General features: G+C 34.7%; 5 protein-coding genes and 2 long non-coding RNA genes across 8 annotated transcripts in view; 5 read left to right on the forward strand and 2 right to left on the reverse strand.

Annotated features, from left to right (window-relative positions):
* Positions 1-3984, forward strand: part of LOC111487832 (proteasome subunit beta type-3-A-like) — a 4522-nt gene extending 538 nt beyond the window's left edge. The window contains exons 2-8 of one of the 2 annotated variants that reach the window (XM_023135380.1): positions 116-162; positions 255-436; positions 510-617; positions 1111-1200; positions 1439-1523; positions 2962-3056; positions 3676-3984. In XM_023135380.1, the coding sequence (XP_022991148.1) occupies positions 157-162; positions 255-436; positions 510-617; positions 1111-1200; positions 1439-1523; positions 2962-3056; positions 3676-3724 (615 nt within the window). In that variant the 5' untranslated portion in view covers positions 116-156 and the 3' untranslated portion in view covers positions 3725-3984. The remainder of the gene's footprint in view (positions 1-115; positions 163-254; positions 437-509; positions 618-1110; positions 1201-1438; positions 1524-2961; positions 3057-3675) is intronic. The other variant, XM_023135381.1, reaches the window with a different exon arrangement.
* On the forward strand, positions 1531-2864 carry LOC111487835. The gene is made up of 2 exons (XR_002719114.1): positions 1531-2433; positions 2542-2864. It is a non-coding gene; the product is annotated as an uncharacterized LOC111487835 (long non-coding RNA).
* Positions 3985-4506: 522 nt separating the features above from the next.
* Positions 4507-5142, forward strand: LOC111487582 (E3 ubiquitin ligase BIG BROTHER-related-like). Its single transcript, XM_023135032.1, has one exon. The coding sequence runs from the start codon at positions 4507-4509 to the stop codon at positions 5140-5142; it is 636 nt and encodes a 211-aa protein (XP_022990800.1).
* A 441-nt stretch (positions 5143-5583) lies between these two features.
* Positions 5584-6117, reverse strand: LOC111487834. Its single transcript, XR_002719113.1, has 2 exons — positions 5998-6117; positions 5584-5869 (listed from the first exon to the last, which is right to left on the reverse strand). It is a non-coding gene; the product is annotated as an uncharacterized LOC111487834 (long non-coding RNA).
* Positions 6118-8121: 2004 nt separating this feature from the next.
* LOC111487693 (NAC domain-containing protein 2-like) lies at positions 8122-9857 on the forward strand. Its single transcript, XM_023135190.1, has 3 exons — positions 8122-8574; positions 8670-8944; positions 9026-9857. The coding sequence occupies exons 1-3, from the start codon at positions 8412-8414 to the stop codon at positions 9476-9478; spliced, it is 891 nt and encodes a 296-aa protein (XP_022990958.1). The 5' UTR covers positions 8122-8411; the 3' UTR covers positions 9479-9857.
* A 708-nt stretch (positions 9858-10565) lies between these two features.
* Positions 10566-16251, reverse strand: LOC111487024 (replication factor C subunit 3-like). The gene is made up of 10 exons (XM_023134228.1): positions 15959-16251; positions 15468-15684; positions 15062-15141; positions 14807-14966; positions 14180-14261; positions 12708-12837; positions 12558-12621; positions 12411-12479; positions 10920-11089; positions 10566-10824 (listed from the first exon to the last, which is right to left on the reverse strand). The coding sequence occupies exons 1-9, from the start codon at positions 16146-16148 to the stop codon at positions 10990-10992; spliced, it is 1092 nt and encodes a 363-aa protein (XP_022989996.1). The 5' UTR covers positions 16149-16251; the 3' UTR covers positions 10566-10824; positions 10920-10989.
* A 1118-nt stretch (positions 16252-17369) lies between these two features.
* Positions 17370-19466, forward strand: LOC111487026 (40S ribosomal protein S8-like). The gene is made up of 6 exons (XM_023134231.1): positions 17370-17470; positions 17618-17676; positions 17769-17841; positions 18392-18722; positions 18873-19048; positions 19151-19466. The coding sequence occupies exons 2-6, from the start codon at positions 17673-17675 to the stop codon at positions 19230-19232; spliced, it is 666 nt and encodes a 221-aa protein (XP_022989999.1). The 5' UTR covers positions 17370-17470; positions 17618-17672; the 3' UTR covers positions 19233-19466.
* Positions 19467-20159: the final 693 nt, after the last annotated feature.

The raw sequence follows: 20159 nt of genomic DNA on the forward strand, positions 1-20159 counted from the left end.
TTTTTTTTTTTTTTTTTTTTTTTTTTTTTTTTTTTTTTTTTTTTTTTTTTTTTTTTTTTTTTTTTTTTTTTTTTTTTTTTTTTTTTTTTTTTTTTTCTGTTCTTATGTTGCAAAGATTTTCAACTTTGTTCCGGGAAAGCTCGAGTACCGGACCTGATGTCGGTGCGTTTCTCTTCATTAGCATTATTGCCATTCTTTTGGAAGTTTTAGCTTGTATGTAGTTCAGACATTGTGGTATTAAATTGTTTTTGTAGATCTTTGAGTATAATGGAAGTGCCGTAGTTGCGATGGTGGGGAAGAATTGTTTTGCCATTGCTAGCGATCGTAGGTTTGGAGTTCAGCTTCAGACAATTGCCACGGATTTCCAGAAAATTTACCGGATTCATGATAAGCTATTTCTTGGCCTTTCGGGCCTTGGTACCGATGCTCAGACACTGTATGTTCCTCTGGTTGATTCTTTTCCGGTTGGTTTAATTTTCCATTGCTTAACTCCTGCGTTTGAAATGAAGGTACCAACGACTTGTCTATCAGCACAAACTATACCAGCTTCGAGAAGAGAGGGACATGAAACCTGAGACATTTGCTAGCCTTGTCTCAGCTCGTCTATATGAGAAAAGGTTGGACATCGATTGAACTTCTAGTTATCTCTTTTTCAGCTGTTTTAATCACGCATACTCTCTATTTTTTGCCGTAGACTGAAGAACATGGTTGGGAATGAGATTTCTATAGGATTTGTCCAACCTTCATTTGTGTGTATATGTTGATTCTTCTACCAGTGTGATCCTCATGTTGATGTAATATTGTAGCTGACTTGATAGAGATGTTGCCTTGCACTAAGTGTCACTCCAGAGTTTATGATGTCAACCTTCAATGCATAATACAGATATGTCAAAGCGTGTTTATAGAATTGGTGTATTTTAAATTGACTGGCAAGATGTTTTATACGAATTTGGAAATAGGATTACAAGTTGGCTTGTTGGATATAGTTGAAAATGTGGATAGACTTATGAACAATATTGAAAAGCGCATACAAAAAAGATGAATTTACTATTATTGTTTGGCCTTTTTAGGTCAGATTAAAAACTCATATATCAATTTTCTCATTCGTAGATTTGGTCCATACTTCTGCCAGCCTGTAATTGCTGGATTGAGTGATGAAGACAAACCTTTCATTTGCACAATGGATTGCATTGGGGCCAAGTGAGTACTCTCCTTTTTTCTTTGTCTACTTCACAACTTTTTTATTTTCTTTGGTTGGACTTTGAGCTTAAATTAGTTATATGGGTATCTTCCTGTTGTTTGATTACAAAAATGTGCATCAGACTTGATGTTGCAGTCTCTGCAACGCATTGTAATGAAATATTATTTTTGGGATAAGCTTTTTCTAGGTTTAGGATTATCTAATGTAAAACTAATACATCGAATTCACTGTTCCCAGAGAGCTTGCTAAGGATTTTGTTGTTTCTGGCACTGCATCAGAGTCCCTTTATGGTGCGTGTGAGGCAATGTTTAAGCCTGACATGGTATGTTGGTATAATCCATTTACATATGCTCTGTATCCATCATTGGGATTCTAATTTGCTTTGAACTGAGGAAGAAATATATGTAAGTTGCTTGTTTGCTTTGCGATTTAGCAATGTAGCCTTTCCATTGGTGTTGATGGTTTGATTCAGGTCGATTTTTCGACCAAATGGATACTGACAGTTGAGTGTAAGATATCCAAAATAACTAAGTTGCTGATAGAATGTAAGTTTGTGTTGCAAGTAGATCTATCTTTTATAGGCATTACCATTGACCGCCCCATACCCCAAGGTAAACAATACATTAGGAAGAGCACCTATCACACTAGCCTTGGCATAAGAGTGAAGAATAAATGAAAATATATACCCAGAATTGAAATCATAGAAGAAAAAGGATTAAGCATATGCCCATAAAAGGAAGAGAAATTAGTGCATGTGTATTAAAGAGGAGAGTAGAAAAATCAAATAAAATAAAAAAGATAAGGACTCGAATCAACTTACACCATTACCTTAGACACTGGAAGAACAAATTAGGTACGGTAAAAATGTGGCTTCCAGTTGGAGCTGTTAAACCAGACTCATTGAACAAAGGGTCCAACAACTCTCATGGATTGAATCATTGGTCATTGTACATATAGAAGATGAAAAATTAAGAGAATTGTTTGGCTATAGACCTACTTAATGGACTGTGATGAACATATGAAGTGTAAAAATTTGACTCACGAGAAGAAATTGAGGAGGAAGATAAGAGAGAGGAGAATGAGAGTGTGATACTGAGGGGTGGGGCGTCTGCTATTGAGGTTTCTGGAAAGGAGATGGCTAACTTAACGACGTCTCGGAATAAGAGTGGTTGAAGGTTAAGACATGTATATAGAAGTGGCAGTGGGCAGTTTATAATCAGTTGATCAGATTGGTAGAGTAAAATATATTGAAAACTGAAACCAACTAACTCGTGTTATTTTCTTAGGGCATGTTTGGGAATGATTTTGACTGATATGTTATTTTCTTATGCCATGTTTAGGAGTGGTTTTGGAAAATTACTTCCAAACATGCCATGAAATTGGAAAAGCCGAAATTAAGTTAACCAACAGACCTATTAAACCAATGTGTACCAACTCTGGTTTCAGTCTGTTTCCTTAATTTATTGGCTTTGACTTGCACCCTTAATTATTCAGTTGTGAGGAATTGGTCTAGCTTTTTGAAAGACAATCCAGCAGTCTTGCTGTTTCAGATTTAACTTCACCATATCTTGTTAGAATGGAAGGCACTGTAGTTTCTTTCATTTGATTATGCCAAGAGCTGAGCATGATGTTCAAATTTGTGATCTTGATAGGTAGTGGAAAATAATCTTAGTGGGGAAAACAATTCCCGTCATAATTCTTTTGTGGGAATGTTCTTAACTTTATAATTAACTTTGTCAATTCAAATTTGTATTGGCCAGGAACCAGAGGAATTATTTGAAACCATCTCTCAAGCGCTGCTGTCTTCTGTGGATCGGGACTGTTTGAGTGGATGGGGAGGACATGTCTATGTTGTGTAAGCCACACGTTCTTGATTCTTGTTTGGTTTGTTTATTGTTGTAAATTGTGATTATTCTGGTAGATGTTGCTTTTTCGAATATTGTGCATATCACCAGGGATAAAATGATAATATTTGTATTAGAATATTACTTTTTCTTGAAAACAAGAAAATTACACATATTACCTCATCGTTTCTTATCGTAAAAATAACAATAATATTTGTAACAAAACTTGTTACGAGGCATTTTTGTTTAAAGTTGTGCAATTTATTAACTGTGTTTGAGGTATACATTATTTAGTCTCCTCTTTACATTTCCAATCTATATGATCCGTTGAGTGTAATTTTCAAATTGCGCCCCTGCTGGTTTGTGCTCTATCGTCTTTTGTTTTTCTCTAGTCAATAATTTAAACCATTATGGGGCATCCAAAAATAACAATAATAATATTTTTCCAAAAAATATTAAACCATTATGTATGCCCCTGACAAACATTCCAAAAGAATGGGTTTTTTCTTTCATTTCTACCTAATCCATTTTTTCCTTTTTGCCTTTTACCTTTCTTATTTCTGTCGACCTTTTCCTGTCTTCCATTATATATTTGTGGTTGAAATTATCCTATAATGTGTCTTTTTTCAGTACGCCAACTGAAGTAAAAGAGCGAATCTTGAAGGGACGAATGGATTGATCCTTCTTCCGATGTATGAAAGGTGACGTGTTTCGTGATTACTTCCAATTAGACTGCAGCCCAGGGATGGAGTTCACGAGTGAAATGCAAAAAACTTTCATTTTGGGCTGAAAGTTGTACTCTGCTCTATATATTTGTCATGGGAATTAGCTTTATCTAGAACTGTCCACGTGAAACAAGGTTTTTATTAAACAAAATGTGCTTTGGTTCCAAAATTGATTAATTTAGATTCCAATTTTTCTATTACTCTTTGATGGTAACGTAGCTTGTGCACATCTTTTACTGATCCAATTGCTTTATATTTTGCAACAACTTGTAGCCACAGTATATTCTTCCTTGTCAAAACATCCATACATTGGGTCAGTTCTCGAGCGGCCTCTGGTATGGACAAAGGTTGTCAGCAAAGAGAGGCCGTCGTGAAACCGTGGAGAGGCAAGGTAAGGATTGGCTAGTATTTCGATATCTGAAATGTAGGATAGAGGTATAAAATAATGTTACTTGAGATATACAACTTTACTTTCCTTTCCTTTGCACAAAACCTGCCTTCTCTGCAAAGAAAACTAAGAACTCCTCTACTCTAAAGATTGATGGAGGGCTTGATAGGTTGAGGAACTAGAACAAGGTGGGAATCTAGAATATAGAAATGTCCATTAGAGTTGGTTTCCAGTTGCCTTCTATGAAAGTTGTCTCTCAATCAAGAAACCAGCAAAAAGTGGAACTTCATAAACCCTAAGCCATGGCTCGTGTTGCACTGCTCTCAGAGATTTTGATCATTTGTTGTAATGGAAGAGCAAGAGGATAAGCAACTTCCTCAAAGGATTTCCCGTGCTTATGTGGAACAGGTGAACACGGATTTTATTATGGCCTTGGCAATGCAGCAGCAGGAGCATGAGAGGAACTACACGATGCTCGAGACCATCGAAAGTGATAGCGAAGAAGATGAACGTTCAGATTCCAACAGCAGCAATGGTCTCGACCACACCAATGACTCCTTGCAAAGCCAAGAACTTCATTCCCCGTGGGGTTTTCTTGCAGACGATGAGGAGGAGACTACGGATGATAATGAATATATGGACGAAGACGAAGAAGAAGATATCGAGGAGTTTGATTTGGATGAGCTAAGCTATGAAGAGTTGATTGCATTAGGGGAGTTCATTGGAGAAGAAAAGAGAGGGCTACCAATGAACGAAATACCTTCGTGCTTGCACTCGAGCAAGTTTCAAACCATCGAAAACAAAAGCGGTATAGATCGGTGTGTGATTTGCCAAGTTGAATATGAAGATAGTGAAGAATTGGCTGCCCTTCCTTGTGAGCATCCTTACCATTCAGAATGTATAAGCAAATGGCTTCAAATCAAAAGGGTTTGTCCAATATGTGGCACAGAAGTTTCATCCTCCAAGTCTTCTAAAAATGCTTAATATCTCCACAAATTGGTGATAATTCTGATTGCAAAAGGGGGGAAAAGGCCAAATATTCATGTTTTGGTCATCAATTGAAAGGCATCTGAAGAATATCAAGAACTTCGCAAAGAAAACAGGGAGGTTTATTTCTTCATATTCATATACATTTTAATGTCAATACCTCATCATAAAGGAACCCTCTTTAGCTTTAATTATACTGCAAATTGTTTTTATTACCTATTATTGTGACTAATTGATAGTATTATATCTAATCTCCATCACATTTTATGTATATATATAATCTTCGAGTAAAGAACCTCCAAATCTCTCTTCAAATAGTCTATTCAATAAAATTTAACCACAAATCAAATACGACTACTTTTCCAAGACCCGTCACATCCTTGTTTCGCACTCAAAGGTTTTGCCAATGCCTTCGATGCTACTTGCCATAAACAATAATTAAACATTTCCGCAACTTACATTACTATACACACATGATTTCGTAATTTTACCATTTATCTTACTTAAAAATCTTCGAACGACTAAGAATACCATCCTGTTCGGCTAACATTAGAGCTAGAACTTTATGCACATCCCGAACATTGCGCTGAAAAGTAGCCCCACATGGGAAATTTAATGCAAAGAAGATGAGCCAATCCTTAATGAAGAACGGTAGACATGGGGGTAATGACCAATTGGAAAAGAAATTGAGTGTTTGACGGCAGAGAACTTAGTCGGCGCCGCCCTAAGAAAAGTTTAAAGGATCCACAATTTTGGAGGTCAGTTTGAAATTATAGAAATGTGTTACAATTCACTTGGACAAAATAAATAACAAAATAAATAGATAAATAAATAAATAAATAAAGACAAGACATGGGCTGTCTGCTCTGGACACCACTTGGAAGTTGACAAAGACAGTAATTCTGCAGCCAAGTTTGAGGTTTTCCCATTTCTTTTTATTAATTTATCTCAATTTAATTCTTTGGTTTTAATATTTATAATATGCCACATTACTCTTGTTGTAATTCTTTTTTAAATTTTAAATTTTTTTATTTACTTAATGTCATAATATTATCAACTTGTCTACTATACGAATTTTAGTATAATTAAATGCAATGTGACAAATTAGGACTAAATGGATCTTTGATAAATATTTATTCAAATTATTTCAAGAAACTTCGGGTTCAAATATATAATTTTGAAAAAGAAATAATTTTAAAACTAAACTTTGTTTTAATAATAAAATAAGCGTGTGGAAAAATAGTGCCAATATTTATATGCTTTTGTCTTTTGTGTCCTTTTCTTCTCATTCTTATCCCTACCATTTACCAAACTCTCCTTCCTCCTTCCAAGGCAATATGTGAGGTGTCTACTGGACCGAACAGAAACGAGGAAGGTTGTTCTTGTCTTTTTCCCCTAATTTTCCACATCGACAAAATCTAGGATTCAGTTGAAGATTTTTTTTTTTTTTTTCGATTTTGTTCTTTTTTTCATTTATTTTACTCTTTTAATTTTTAATTATCTATTTTAATTCATCAACTTTTATATATTATAAATAAATAAATAAATAAATAAAAACCAAGGACAGTATAAAACTGATTGTTTTTTTTAGTACAAAAATTTTAAACGTTCAAACTAAAAACAATAAACATAAATTTAAAGTAAACCGAAAATAATTTAAATGTCATAAATGGAATATTTCTATTAAGGTATTTTAGAGTCAAACTTGAAAAAGAAAATTATTATTTCTTGCCCCATAAATAAATAAATAAATAAATATATATATATATATATTATTAATAAAATTAGGTTAGGATTATAAGCTCTTCTAAAATGGGGGCTGCTACCACTAAAATTCATAATTATTCTTTCCCCAAGAAATCAAATTAAACATGTTTAAACACACATAGTCCCATCAATATTATACGTGTGATACGTTTAATTTAGAGTTAAAATATATAAATATTTATGTGGTATATAGGTTTCTTAATCCTAAATTATAAATTCTTCCTATTTTAAATGGATTAAATCTATAGTTTAAACTGTAATAATATAATTATTATTATTATTATTATTATTATTATTATTATTATTTTGACAATATGAAGAACACAAATAATTATATACACTTTGACAATATGAAGTTGGACTAACAATGCGTTAATAATTTTTTAATAAATGGAATATTCGAATGTTGACCAGAATATTTCTATGGTTATATATATATAAAATTTCCTTTTAATAAAAAAATCAGACAAACTTTGTTAAAGTAAAATAGTTTCCAGTGGACCACTGGCAGAGCTTGATGTGATATATATGTCAAATTTTTATAATATTTAATTGGTCAAACATTATTAATTATTTATTTTTAAAAAGGAAAGAAAAAGAATAATAATAAACGATAGAGACGAGGAAAGCTAACCGGAAGCAGCAGGTCATTTCAAAGCCACCGTTCCAATAAATGCCAAACAACGTTCCATCCCCGCGATTTACGTGAATTCCACGGCGATCTTTTTTTGGGTTGTTGGGTTATGTGTTTAAATTATTTTAAAAAACTTATTTAATTATACATTAATTACTCAACATTATCATCTATTAATAAATATGAAAATATTTTTAATTTTCAATAATTTAGTTAATATAATTATAAATTTACTCTCATGTAAAATTAATACAATTGTAAAAATTTAGGGTTTAAATTGATAAAATTATTTATTTAGAATTTTAATATACAATTCAAAATTCAAAATTCAAAATTTAGGGTGAAATTTGTTTTTGCCCAAAATTCAAGTAATAGACACAAAAAAAAAAAGAGAAAAAAATATTTAAACGATATTAATTAAAAAATCATAATTTATTAAACTAATTAAAATATTATTACAAAAAGAAAAGGGAATATGTTGATTTAAATAGTTAAATAATTATTAAAAATAGAGATAACAGAACTTTTGACGTCGCTCTAACCCAAAACAAGATACGTAAGCGATGACAAAATCACCTGAATGCGCGTCCATTGCTCACGCATGGACTTTCATCTGCCACGTGTCCAAACCGGCGCATATTTTCTCTCGCCGACAACTAAAACGCTTATATCCCACGTGCTTTCCCCTCTCTCTCCGCCACGTGTTACTCTCCCAACTTCTATAAATACCCTTCCCATCCTTTGTTTCCACGTTTGAACCGGCAACGTAGCTCACAACACAAACACATAGAAAGAGAAAAAAAACCGGTTGAAGGAAAAACCACAGAGATTCAGAGAAGCGATAGAAATATACAGAACAAAAAAGATGACGGCCGGGATGATTCAGTTGCCGCCCGGTTTCCGGTTCCATCCGACCGACGAGGAGCTCGTCATTCACTATCTCTGCCGGAGATGCGCCTCGCAGCCGATTGCCGTTCCGGTCATTGCCGAAATCGATCTTTATAAGTTCAATCCTTGGGACCTTCCAGGTAAATTAATAGGAAAATTCGCATTCTGTGTCGAATGTTTTGATTTAGATGAGAAATTGAGTCTCTGATTTTAATTCTTACCGTTGATTTTGCAGAAATGGCTTTACACGGAGAGAAAGAGTGGTATTTCTTCTCGCCGAGGGAGCGGAAATATCCGAACGGTTCACGACCGAACCGGGCGGCTGGTTCGGGTTACTGGAAGGCGACCGGAGCTGATAAGCCGATCGGACGTCCGAAAGCGGTTGGAATCAAGAAGGCGTTGGTGTTTTACACCGGGAAAGCTCCGAGAGGGGAGAAAACCAATTGGATTATGCACGAGTACCGGCTCGCCGATGTGGACCGGTCGGCTCGCAACAAGAATAGCCTTAGGGTAATATTCCCAAACAGATTGAAGGGTTTTTTTTAATCAATTGCGAATAAAAAATCTGAATCAACGGCTGTGATTTTGCAGTTGGACGATTGGGTTCTGTGCCGGATTTACAACAAGAAGGGCGTAATCGATAAGCGAAACCACGCTGCCGTGAATCGGAACACGAACGGCTTCAAAGAAGAGGTGGAGGACGAGAAGCCGAACATTTTCACGAATCACGGCGGCGCTGGAGGGTTTATGCCGGCAGTCATGGCGGTGCCGGCGTCGGTGGACGATTGCATACATTTCGAAACATCAGATTCGATACCGCGATTGCACGCGGATTCGAGCTGTTCGGAGCACGTGGTGTCGCCGGAATTCGCGACGAGCGAAGTTCAGAGCGAGCCAAAATGGAAGGAGTTTCAAAATGCCTTCGATTTCCGATATAATTACATCGATAACTCACTAGACCAGGAATTTGCGACGCCGTTTCAGGGCGGGAATCAGATGTCCCCGCTCCAGGATATGTTCATGTACCTGCAAAAGCCATTTTGAATATCCAGCGTCTGATTGTTCTTTGAATCCTTAAGTGAACGAACAGTCGTTGATGGTTGTTCAATCGGACGGTCGCACGAGATTGACAGTCTATGAGTGCGCCGCCGAGCATATAGGAAAAATAGGAAAAAAAGAAATACAGACTGGAAGTAGGAGTTGGTCATTGTGGTAGGGCCCGATTGTGGGGTCCTCTTAGGTATATATTGATCAGACGGGCGCCGTTTAATCAGACATTGCTTGTGAAAATAGGCTGTAATACACCATATAGTTACTTTTTGGGAACTCCATTTTAATGAGGGAGCCCTTTAAAGCTCCTATAATTTGTACCTAATTCTAGGTTTATTAATATTTTGAAAATGCTTACCATGCTTTTTTTTTCCTCGCACGTTGCAATTTTACCAATTTTCTTATGATACTAAATTAGAATAAAAAAAAATCAAAATTTATTTATATTAAATAATAAGGTAAAAATTCATTTAATTAAGCGTGATACTCACAATATTTTAAACCAATATTATCAATTTATATTAAAAATTGAAGAGTATTTTTTTATACTTTTTTAGTCATATCCACATTGTGCTTACATTCTCATATAACATAAATTTTAATTTTTCAAATCTTGTTTTCAAAATTATCTTTCAAACTGTTCCCGTTTTTTAAAACTCTTCTTAAACTGGGGGTTAGAGGCTCGAGCATACGTTGCTTGGTCATAGGCGGCGCAAGAATGAATAAGCTTAACTCACTTGTTACTAGAAACTGAATGCCACACGATCGCAAGTCCGCTGCCATCAAAGTGCAAAGCTTAGAATTGTTTTAAATTTTTTTAAAAAAAGTTGAAAGGTTTATTAATTTAGCCTATTTTAAATTACAAATTTTTAAGGAAATGTTAAAAAATTATCATTTATTTCTACCAAACCTATAAGACTAGAACACATTAATTGTTCAGAAAAAAACAAGATAATATTAAGATAATAATTTTCATTAAGAACAAAAGATAAATATTTAAGTTGGATAGCGTCTATAGATGTCTATAGTATAGTGCTCTATCTACCACCTAAATTATCCATGCTTATCTAGAAGCATACTATTCTTTAACATTTACTTTTATATCTTATTTTTAATTAAAAGTAAAATTCAAAGGAGGAAAAAATATATATATTCTAAAGTTCAATAATGCAATAAACAATGTCAGGGAGAACAAAAGATTGGTGGCTGTAGATAAACTACTATTAAAGATAAGCATGTGCCGAAATATTGGAAGTGAACCAGTCCAACAAGAACAAAGAAATACTTTTAAATGTTATCTGACCTTTTTCTTGCAGACTTTCAAATATTGCATTTCCTTCCTATACACACAACACATCAATGTCAGCACTGACTTTTTGCATCAAAAGCTGGAGGTCAAATGAGGCATATGTTCACATTCTCTACAGTTTCGTACCTAATCGATGCACACGGGTGCGTGCGACAGATGGTTGGTGAGCGAACGAAGGCTCGCTTTAGCAACAAGACTACTCTGCAGCGCTAACGAGTGCACATCTGGCTTTAGTAAACGATGAGATGAGCAATCCGAGTTGTAACTTGTCGTTGCATCCAAAACTCATTCTGTACCTACAAACAGCAACCGGTCAAACTGGTCAATTGAGTAACAGATCAAAAAACTTGATATGTGTCCTCTCTAAGTCTGTTTTTTTAATTTGATTGAGTTAAGATGTGAGATCCTATATCGGTTGGGGAGTAGAATGAAACATTGTTTATAAGGGTGTGGAAACCTCTCCCTAGCAGCCGCGTTTTAAAAAAACTTGAAGGGAAGCCCAAAAGGGAAAACTCAAAAAAAACAATATCCGTTAGCAGTGGACTTGGGCTGTTACAAATGATATCAGAACTAGACATCGAGTGATGTGTCAGTGAGGAGACTAAGCCCCGAAAGGGGGTGGACACGAGACGGTGTGCCAACAAGGGAGCTGGGCCCCAAAGGGGAGGATTAGGGGGTCCCACATCGATTGGAAAAGAGAACAAGTGCCAGCGAGGACACTGAGCCTCAAAGGGGTGGATTGTGAGATCCCACATCGATTGGGGAGGAGAATGAAGCATTCTTTACAAGAGTGTGAAAATCTCTCCCTAACATATGCGTTTAAAAACTTCGAGAGAAAGTCTAAAAAGAAATATACAAAAAAGACAATATTTGTTAACAGTGGGTTAACCCAGTCACATGTTCACAAATATTGAATTCAGAACCCTTAATTCCCTCTTCATACTTGGAAAAAAACGAATGTCATGAAATTTCGTTATCGTCTTTGGGTCTTCGAGAACTTTAAAGCCTATTCTATTCTATTATTGATAAGTGGGATAGATTCATTGTACAGCTACGAGAAGTTCCAGCTTACAAGCAATGGAAGTATATGCTTAATTAGACAGTCTTTTTCAACTAAGGGATTGATCACTAATTCGTGATCAAAGGTTTGTTAGAAAGAATTGGGTTAGGTCTAGCAGTTGACCAGTTTTTCAAATTGAAAAGATAAGATCAAACGATGCAAATCATAGGATAGAATGTCCTTTTATCTTTATCCATAAAGAAAACTGCAGCATAATTCTATTCATTGAACTGAAGAATATGACAGAACTTTTAGCTTACAAAAGTAGAAATAGATGAGTAAGAATGTTTTACAAGTTAGATCAGAAAACTAAGATTCTCTGGTCCTTTTCTACCTATATGTCAAAATACTCGTTCAACTTAGTAAGCTCCTCCCTATCCACGAAAAAGAAACCCCCAATTTTTTAAGCCTTCCGATTTAATTATTGTTGAATATATGCGTAACAATTAAGATGAAACGTGTATGGTGGCCGTTATTTTGCAGATCATACATATTTTTACAGAATAAAATAATAAAACTTGACAAGAAATTAAATAAGTAGAGAGATTGATGCATACTCTATGTCAGCAAGATCATTAATCAATTGAACTCTTACATCCGATGGCATCTTGATCTTAAAAACAAACCTACATGAATTGAACAGTTGGGGAAGTCAAGTAAATATCATCACTCAGAAATCATGCAAAATGATGTAAAGCACTTACATGGTGACTTCTCTCACTATATCAACCAAAGCTAATCCTTTTCTGGTCTTTATTTCAGATATTCCTGAACATGGAATTGGTAGGAATTAAAGGAAAAAATCTGGAAAACCACATCAAAATTAATGGAAAACTCCAGAGGAAATCAGTTACTCTTAAAACTGTCAGAAAATGGTTCATTCAGCAGCCAAAATGATATTTGTTCTATGTCTTTGGGCATTGGATTTCCTGTACATATGTATACAGCCTCGTCAGTAATATGCTGAGAAGCCATATGCGTTGACTGCATAAAAAAGCATCATTAGGATCACAAAGTAACAACTAAATAACATATGTAAACGTCTCCAATCAATGTGTGAGTTATAAAAGAATGTTGACATGCACCAGTGCATGTTGATTTAAGGGACATTGTGATCCAAATTCCAAAATATGCAGATTGGTGTGCAGCAATTTAAGAGTGCTCAGCCTTTATTATCCACACTTTGATCATTTCTCGTAGTACTAACAGAAGAAAGTAACTGAACCATGGGTCATAAAGCATCATGAATCCAATTGTTTGAATTACTTTCTTTTTTCTTTGTTGCATTTGAAGTGAGAGCTCAATTCTATGGAACTTTTACGCATGGAAATGTTGAGAACACTAGATAAAGTTGAACTCTTGAATCCAACCATTAAAAAAAAAAAAGCGCCAAGGAGATGGGATGACTTGTAGTTTTGGTTACATACCAAGAAAATGAACTACTCATAATAGTTATGAATTTTAGTTTTGGTTTACTTGTGTCCTTTTTTGACTTGGGCTTGTTGACCAATGACTTAAGTTGTTGGGCTTCTCTAATAGGGCTTAATCCCACACCTCTCCTTTAGCCCTAAACATTACTTTGAGATGATTAGTGAGACGAATGTAACTTTATTAGGTTTTTTTTCAGACGATGTATGCTTTATTAGGTTAATATTGCTTAATTTTAATTTAAACAATTTAGGGTTCCTGGTTGGCCATATAAGCCAACTTACATTCATTTGTAACCTAGAATGCTGATGTTGAATAAAAAATTTGAATTGAGAACTTTCTCCTCCTTTTTGGGTGTTGAGAGCTTCATGGTACTTAGCTTAATGGACTTGCAGAAAACCTCTAGAACCATTTAAGTTGGTGGTCACCAAATTTGTTGAGTGATTGGACCTTAGAGCTAATTAACCTTCTTCTTCAAGGTCTTTGACCCTCAAAGGTAATCCCCATCTTGCTTCCCCTTGAATGTTATAGTGTGTAAAGAAGGTCTCGAGTTGCTTAAGCCTTTTCTCTAGGTTTTTCTTAACATTTCTTCCAAAATTTTAAGTAATGATGAGCATGTATCCATACGGTCCGCTACTTTTACTTGTTAACAAGGCAAGGGTGAAAAATGGAGGCAAAAAACCACCATAACAGTGATTGAGTTCCAGGATATCATATTCTTAATCTTTAATAGATGAGAACAACTTGCCTACATCTCTTACTACTGACATGATATGTTTCCCATTTATGCTTTCATATTCTTAATTCTCATAAAATTAAGCCATCACTTTATTCTGGCCTAATAGCTACTGCACTACCGCAAAATGCAAAAAACAAAGTCAAATAAAAACTATATTACCTGCATAATATTTAAAGCCTTTCTCATATCACCACCACAAAGTCGAACAAGGGCTGCTAAGCCACTCTCAGAGACGTCCAACCTAATTACCATTCAGGTATAGAGAATTAGACATATGTTCATAATAGAGTTACATATTCAAAAATATATAGGATCCAACTAACATCACCTCCAAAAACAATCTAGATTCAAAAAATTACATGTTCTTTTTAAAAGTGAAAATTTTATGGAAAACCAAACATAGCTTAGACAAAAAGGAGGACAGTAGGTCCCATACAAACTTCAAGTGTAATAGCCACTACATGTCCATTGAACAATAAGAGAGAGTTCAATGAACTCTACTTAAAATTTCCATGGTCAGCAGGATTTGGGGAGAGAGAGAGAGAGAGAGAGAGATTGTGTATTCTTCCCCCAATAGTTACAAAGCTAGAATGACAAATTGAGAGAGATTGTGTATTCTACCCCCAATAGTTACAAAGCTAGAATGACAAATTGAATTATACATCATAATTAATATAACGTAGATGCCAGCCATCAAAGACTTTGTACGTTTGCCAGTCAGACATAAATGTAAGCAATAACGAGATTAATGTGCATATTATAAGTGAAACAAGGAAGACTTCGTACCTCTCAGCCTCAATAACATATCTGAGTCGTTCAGTGACATGAAAGTTGTCGAGGGGAGCAAATCGGAAGCGGGTACATCTTGATTGTAAAGCGGGAATAATCTTATTTACGTGATTACAGATAAGAGTAAACCTTGTACCTTTTGTATATTTCTCAACTACTGCACGAAGACAAATATAGCAACAATTGGCATAGGACAATGTAGCTCAATGAAAGATGGAGAGAGAAATGAGAGTAGCAACGTATGAGATAAACCTCTACGTAAAGCAAACTGTGCATCTTTAGTCATGGCATCTGCCTCGTCCAGAAGTACCAATTTTACAGATGGTTTAACCCTGCAAATTTAGATGGTTAAGCTAAATAAAAATGTTGTATTCTATAGAAATTGTATCAAAATGTGGAAAACACATTTCGTATCTATCGAAATCAGCTCGATACTAACGAATTGTCAATGAATACTTCAAATCACAGTTCTACCCTGCTGTATACATAAATTGCAACGATGGCCCATCAAATGATTAAAAATGAAACAGTTTGATGCTTTGTTCACCCATCAATTGCCAAATGTATTATACCACACCAAACCTCTTCAACATAATTCCAATGATACAGAGAGTATGTTTTTGAATTCAGATAAGTGAATGATATAATTAGTCATTACCCAAATGAAAAGCTTTGAGTACTGACAAAATTCTGAATCTGCTGTCGGACAACATCTATCCCTCTATCATCTGATGCGTTCAGCTCGAGTATCATCTTGTGGTAGTTTGCTCCATAAAGCTTGCGGGCAACTGCTAGAATGGTTGATGTCTTCCCAGTGCCAGGAGGGCCGTACAACAGGAGATGTGGCAGCCTATTCTCACTGGTCAGCTTGTCAACTAAGTAACATCCCACATAACAGAAATAAAACCAGGAGACAACAAAAATAAGAACACGAAAATTGAAATATCAAACATGAATTACGCAAAACATTGATATTAATCGACAAACACATGAATTCCTGATCACAAGCATTCGCTATGTTAAACTAGTCTTTCAACGACTGACGAGACACCACTTCCAGATTGCGAGTGAAAATAGAAGTAACGTTAACCGTTGAAAGCGAGAACCCTAATGTATCGAGCAGTCTATTTTATGGTGCAGAAGTCTTACTGGTGTCAACAATGTCGCGGTGAGCAGCAACATCGGCAAGAGACTTTGGCCGAAACTTCTCGACCCAGGGTATCGCTTTGCCGTCAGGTACGGCGGCAGGACTAGCGACATTGCTGCACTTGACTCGCTTTTCAGCTTCGTTGTTGTCATTGTCGTCGTCGATATCAATGACAGTAATTACTTCCGACATTTAGAACAATTTTGGAACTGGAACTGGACCGAGCTGCTTCAGAATGTGGTTTTTTGCCCCGCGTCGTGGTGGCTGCGCGATCGGTGATATGGCGCCAAACGTACGTGGGCCAATCTACTCTTTGGGGAACGGATCTCTATTATAGAGGTATATTTTTTTGTTCTTTAAAATTTTATAAGTGATTGGTTTTAATTATTGTTCAATCAATTAAAAAAAAATGTAAAACTTCTCCCTTCATCTAAAAATTATATCTTTAAATTTTTAAAAATTTGAATAATATCTTTAAATTTTTACAAAAATTTAAAATACCCTTACTTTCCATAAATATTTTTGTTTAAAAAATCTTTAAATTTTTAAAAGTTTTATTAAATATCTTTAAAAAAAAATTAAATCTTTAAAAACCCATTTAAATATTTTTTATACTTATCAGTTTTTCGGAGTAATATTAAAATATTTGTAAATAATATATGAGATGTTGATATATGGTTTTCGTTCCTATATAGGTGTTAATAGTTTTTCTAAAACAAAATATTAATAGTTTCATCCAAAATTAACTAAAATTAGTGTATTTTTTATTTTTTATTTTTTAATTTGAGGATATTATAAAACAAATTAAAAAAAATTAAAGTATATTTTATAGAGAAGTATAAAATTTAAGGATAATTTTATTAATTTAGGTCACAATTCCAAAATTACAAATTAGTTAGTGCTGACCCACATATTAGACGACATGGTAATTAATATATAATTACTATAATTTGTCGATAAATATTTTATAAACAAGATAATAATTTTTTATTTTATTTTTTATAGACATACTAATTACAAATCTCTGATAACCATTTTGATTTTTTTCATTTATTTATAATGATTTTTGTCTATTTTAAAATATAAGTTTATTGGAGTTTTAAATTTTTGTTTGGGATTTTGAGCCTGTAAATAGAAATTGATTAATCAAAAAATAAGATATTTTTTAATACATTTAAATTTAGGGGGAAATTAGATATGGTCAGAGACCATCTTAAGAAATTTCGAGGACAGTAAAAAAATATTATTATTGCCATAATTCCAAATATCTCGTTTTTTATTATTTTTTTAATTTTATTTTTCCAGTTGACAATTACTTAACGTTATTGGATTTTAGCCCCAAGCCCGGCCCATGTATTATGATATTCGGCCCATATATAAGCCCACAATAGCACTGCAGTTCACTCGAAACCCTAATTTATATTTCACCTCCTTCCTGAAACTTCACTCCTAGTGCCTTCCGAGGAGCATCCATACTTGTCGCCGCCGTTCGCCCATCGGCTGCTGTCGTCCCAGTGAGTATTATGCCTCATCTTATTTTCTTCATGCACATCTCTGTCTTATTGACGCTTGTCTCTTTCGCATTCTCTTTCTATGTTTCACGTTTGCCTTTGAAAGTTTAGGTTTAGGGTTTGAGCGGGTTTTGTCATTTTTTATGATAGGTTGGATCAGGAATCTTAGAACTTCTCTTTGCGGAGAAGCTCTCGATTCGTCAAGATGGGTAAGTCATATGCGGACTTTCGGATTGTTCTACACATCTCCATTTGTGTGCTTGTTTTTCTTCTTTGTAATCTTGGAGAGTTTTGTGTACAGGTATTTCTCGTGATTCTATGCACAAGAGGCGTGCCACTGGAGGCAAGAAGAAGGCTTGGAGGAAGAAGCGAAAGTAACTTTCTCTGCTTGTATTTATTTGTGTGCAATTAGATTAATCAGCTTTTACTCCATTTCCCCAATTTAGTTGCTAATCGGCATTCAAAAGATTTCATGTCTTTCTACATTTAATTTTTTAGGTTTTCAGTATACAATGCTAGCTTTGTGATCTTAGCTGTAACAATGCCTTTTTAATTGCATGTTCGTGACACTATTATCAAGGATTTGCCGTTTGTTTCCTCTTGCAGTGTATATTCCAAGACCTTTAGTTAATCTGCGTTAGATACCTCATATTCTCAGATAGACTAACGTTTTTTTTTTAACTCAAAATATTATGAGTGGCTACAACATGGTTAACATTTGATGTTTGGATGAACGGAAAACTGTAATTTCCCTTACTGACATAGCAATTTAGTCTTTTCCCGTAATTTTTTTATGGTGCAGTTCAAGTTTACTAATTTTATATGCGGAAGTAGAAATATAACATTCTAGTAAAGTGAGGATACAATTTTCATGTTCTGTGTGTTATTTTTCATGTTCTCACACGATATCATTTCTTTGTATAGGTATGAGCTTGGAAGGCAACCTGCCAACACTAAGATATCCAGTGACAAGTCGATCCGGAGGATTAGAGTTCGTGGGGGTAATGTGAAGTGGCGTGCTTTTAGGCTTGATACTGGTAATTACTCATGGGGCAGTGAGGCCGTGACTAGGAAGACCCGTATTCTTGATGTGGTGTACAATGCATCAAACAATGAGCTTGTTCGTACTCAAACTTTGGTGAAGAGTGCCATTGTTCAGGTTGATGCTGCACCATTTAAGCAATGGTATCTTCAACACTACGGTGTGGATATTGGAAGGAAGAAGAAGACCTCAGCACCTGCCAAGAAGGAAGAGGTAGAGCAAGCTTGGTCTAAGTTCGATTGTTTGATTTTGTTTATTGAAATTTCAAATTTGAGTTTTGATGTGTTTTAAAAAAAGTTCGATGGACAATGTTAATGGCATTCTAGCATGATCCATAAGACACCCTATTTTTATGGTTGATAGGAAGGTGAGGCTGCTGCTGCTGCGGAGGAGTTGAAGAAGAGTAACCATGTTCAGCGCAAGTTGGAGAAACGTCAACAGGATCGTAAGCTCGACCCACATATCGAGGAGCAATTTAGCAGTGGTCGTTTGATGGCTTGTATCTCATCAAGACCAGGTCAATGTGGCCGAGCAGATGGGTAAGCACACTCATTGAAGGATTTTTGTTCTTTCGAACTCGTTTTTGCAGATGGTGTAGGGGTTTTTAGTAGTTTGGCTGATGTTTTACAAATTTTTTGCAGGTATATCTTGGAGGGGAAAGAACTCGAGTTCTACATGAAGAAGCTCCAGAGAAAGAAGGGAAAGGGTGCCGGTGCTGCATAAGTTTGGTCGTTAAGATATGTTGTGGCCGTGTTTCATTTTCTATGATTCTATCTGCCTTTTTTGTCTTCTGAAGATGATGAATTTGCAGCTAAGAGGATAGAATTATTTATGAACTTCAATTTTGCTGGTATTAGTTGTTTAATTACAATATTTTATTTGAATCTGTTTCGTGATTATAACAGTTCGCCGTTTATTAGCCTCAGAATTTTCAAATGCCCCAACCTATTTCTTTGCCTGCTGATTTAATTTTGTCTAATTGATTAATCTTGTTCTTTTTCGGCTTGCATTCTGATTATTTCTCTTTAGAATAATCCAGCCATCAATTATTTCTTCCCGGTTAATAATAATAATAATTCAGGCTATATTATTATTATAAATATTATTTCTAAAAAATTATTATTATTACTATTACCTCATAAATAGTACGTCTATGCAATGCTGAGTTTGGGAAATACCATTATTAGTTGATTTCAGTTCTAGTTGTGATAAATGTAATATAAGTGTTAATATTTAGGTTTCTAGATTTATGGGGTTAGTTTTCCTAGTTCCAGTAAAAGGGTTTTATTTTTTCAAGTTTGGTAATAACAAGGTGCCAGTAAGATTTGTATGCATCTCTTTTTCGCTAAATTAATAAAAGTATTAAATATCATTTTTTCATGTTGTATTTTGTCCTGAAATGCTTTAAAGGTGAGGAGGCTTTTCCCAATCCCCCCACCATGGATTCAAAGGAAAAAAAATGAAAATAAAAATAAAAAATAGTTAAATTTAGTTTCCAATAATTTGTCCCATTTCAAATTGTTAAAAGTTTTTATTATTATTATTATTATTATTATTATTTATTTTTTTTTATTGTAAATATAGAGTAATCAAAAAATTTGTTAAATTACAATTTTAATCTTTAGAGGCTGAAAATTTTGTTCTGAATTA

The sequence above is a fragment of the Cucurbita maxima genome, unplaced genomic scaffold (genome assembly GCF_002738345.1).
Source record: "Cucurbita maxima cultivar Rimu unplaced genomic scaffold, Cmax_1.0 Cma_Scf00012, whole genome shotgun sequence".
In the NCBI taxonomy this organism is placed as follows: domain Eukaryota; kingdom Viridiplantae; phylum Streptophyta; class Magnoliopsida; order Cucurbitales; family Cucurbitaceae; genus Cucurbita; species Cucurbita maxima.